The sequence below is a fragment of the Macrobrachium nipponense genome, chromosome 3, assembly GCF_015104395.2.
Source record: "Macrobrachium nipponense isolate FS-2020 chromosome 3, ASM1510439v2, whole genome shotgun sequence".
Taxonomy (NCBI): Eukaryota; Metazoa; Arthropoda; class Malacostraca; order Decapoda; family Palaemonidae; genus Macrobrachium; species Macrobrachium nipponense.
In genome coordinates, this window is record NC_087202.1 from 88,301,223 (window position 1) to 88,304,239 (window position 3,017).

Here is a 3,017-nt window from a genome sequence, read left to right on the forward strand (position 1 = left end):
ACACCACAATAATAAAAGCCATTGAAGACAGACACAAGGACATCAATTTTGGCAGGCACGACCAACCCGAACAGGACAATTCATTCTGATACCTAAAGACAAACATGCCGAAGAAGTACTCAGGAAGGACGGACATTGCAAAGCACTGGACCCAAACGACAGAACACAGAAAGGACTCATATGCAGATACCCCGTAAACCTCCCAATCGACCCCATAAAAGAGCTCTCCTTTGTGTTAGACGCCACCGGTGTACAAACAAAGCAGGAGAACCAACAAGAACGGTTCTTGTAACTTTCCAGGGAGAAAGGCCTGCCGAAGTAAACATACCAATATGGGGAAAATTCCCCACAGAAGAATTCACCCCCTGAACCACTAAGGTGCTTTAGGTGTCAAAGATTTGGACACCATCAGCGAGATGTAGCTACAAACACATATGTGGCATTTGCAGTGAAAAACACCCAACACAAGAATGCTTAGACCGCTACAAAAGGAAAGAGAGGACGAAAGGCAAATGCCCAAATTGTAAAAGGCAGCATCACACCTGGCATAAAAGCTGTCCGGAGAGACTAAAGAGGATTTGGCGAATGAAGGCCAAAACCCCAAGACCACCACCAGAACGTTGCAACAGCAACACAAACCGCCCCCACAACATACATCATACCCTCAATACCTACCACAACAAAACCCACCCACACAATGACAACACCCACAACAAACATCACATCCTCAGCAACCATCAGAATACAACCCACCTCCACTACAGCAACAACAACCACAGCAACACAGACACCAAGACCCCAGATATAGGCAGCAGAAACCCCCCACCAATCAAAGACGCAATCCACCTACACAACAACCACAACAAGACCAACAACAGAACACATACCACAGGGACCCCAGACAGACACAAAACCAAGCCACAAACAACACGCCCACACCTGCCTCAAACCCCATGTCCTTCTACTCCACATCAACTCCGAAAACACCCCTACTTCCCACCCCACCCAATCACATGAACACACCCCCCCACCCCCCAACTCCACCCGTACGGTAGTACCAGTGCCGAAAGTCCGCGCAACACCACAGAGCAGGCACCAGAGAAAGGCCACTACCGCCTCAGTAAAGATGATTTTAGGAGGGAAATAGAGAAAATTGTGAGGGCAATTTTTCACCAACTATTTCCAAACCTAAACCTAACAGCTGACCTCAGGAAAGAGATTGTTAGCACTGACACCTTATTAAGATGGAAGGGGAAACAATCAACATCCAACACGCCCCCCAGAAACACTGAAGACATTTACATACACCAGTCTAAAAATATTACAATGGAAACATAAACAGTGCCAACACAAAATATGCCATACACAATCCAAAGTACACTCAGAAAGACACGACGTCATCCTGCTACAGGAAACACTAATTAGGGAAACAACAACTCACATTCAAAGGATACACAGTTTATAAAACTCCACATACAGATACAAATAGAGGGCTGATCACCCTAATAAAAACAACAATTCCCTCGGAAAAAATAAGAAACATAAACTGTGGTGATGGGATTGAGACACTAAGTGTCCTCATAAGACTAGCAAACACGTCACTCACCATACACAATATCTACAAAGGGCATGAAAAAATCTTTGAAGGAGAGAACCTCTTCAGTGCAGCCTCCAGAGAAAACACCTTCTTTGCAGGAGACTTCAATGCACACCACCCATGCTTACAGTCGAAACAGCACACAAATGCAGCTGGCAGACACATACACATCCTAATGGAAAGAATTTCCGGACGTCGCACTGATAAATGACACAAATGAAGCAACACACCTACGAGGTGGCAGGCTAGACTTAAGCTTCATAACTGGAAACCTGAAGAAGACTGCACGTGGAGAGTGCACCCAACACTAACCAGTGACCATTTTGCAAACCGAAAACAAAACTAAAGATAATGAAAATTCCCCACACCGCCCCCTCCGGCAGGATGGAGACAGGACCTAGCAAACTGGCCACATTTCAAAACCACATGAACACATGGGCAATACAGTACATTCAAAATCCAGCCCTCAACATATGCACACTCCAACAGGACTTTGTAGAGAGCCTGCACAACGCAGCAAACATTTCCATGCCAAAGAAAGCCTTTAGAACAAATGCAACCCCACACAAGGACAGTTGGTACTACAACTCTAGAATCAAAGAAATGAACTCAAGAGTAAAACAGAATAAGGAAAATATTCAGAAGAAAAACCCCACCGACGATTGCACACAATCCTAGGAGAAGTCGTAAACCACTCAGCCCAAACTGCTAAGGAGGTTAAGCAGGAAACCTGGCTAAAATGGTGCTCAGAAACCACTCGACTGACGCCATTGCAAAGATGTTCAAGTGGTTCAACAAGGTATCGGAAAGACCAGGCCAAACACAGGCACACCATCCCAACCCTCAAGCTGAAGCAAACAGACTAGCACAACACTTTGCAGACAGAACCAAATCAATTCACCTACCACCAGTCACACGAGAAAGACAAGTGGCACTCAATCCTGAAAGATGGAGAATCATCAATACAGCCTGCAGCAATTCTGATTGACACGGACACCCCACCCATTCACAATGAAAGAACTTGACAAAGCCCTCCAAAAGGGAACAGACACAGCACCAGGAGCAGACATGATTACATATAGCATGTTAAAAAACATGGGAAACGCAGCAAACACAGTGCATCTCCACATAATAAACAGAACGTACACAGAGCAGATCAAGACCCACACAATGGAATCAACAAAACACACAACCAATTCCCAACCAAAGGAGCCTAACTCCTACAGATCCCATTTCTCTCATCAGCTGCACAGAAAAGACGGCAGAGAGAATGGTGTTGTTAAACAGATTGCTGTGGAAAACAGGCCCTTACACCACCGCTTATATGCCTATATGCCTACAAAGACGGGATAGGCACACAGGAATGTCTAGCAGATGTGATGGCCACAATAAATAACAAGAAAGCAATCGTAGTATTTCT

General features: G+C 45.2%; 1 protein-coding gene across 1 annotated transcript; it reads left to right on the forward strand.

Moving 5' to 3' along the window:
* Positions 1-585: 585 nt before the first annotated feature.
* On the forward strand, positions 586-1,017 carry LOC135222444 (probable serine/threonine-protein kinase fhkB). The gene has a single exon (XM_064260530.1). It carries the CDS (start codon positions 586-588, stop codon positions 1,015-1,017), a length of 432 nt encoding a protein of 143 aa, XP_064116600.1.
* The last annotated feature ends 2,000 nt before the right edge of the window (positions 1,018-3,017 follow it).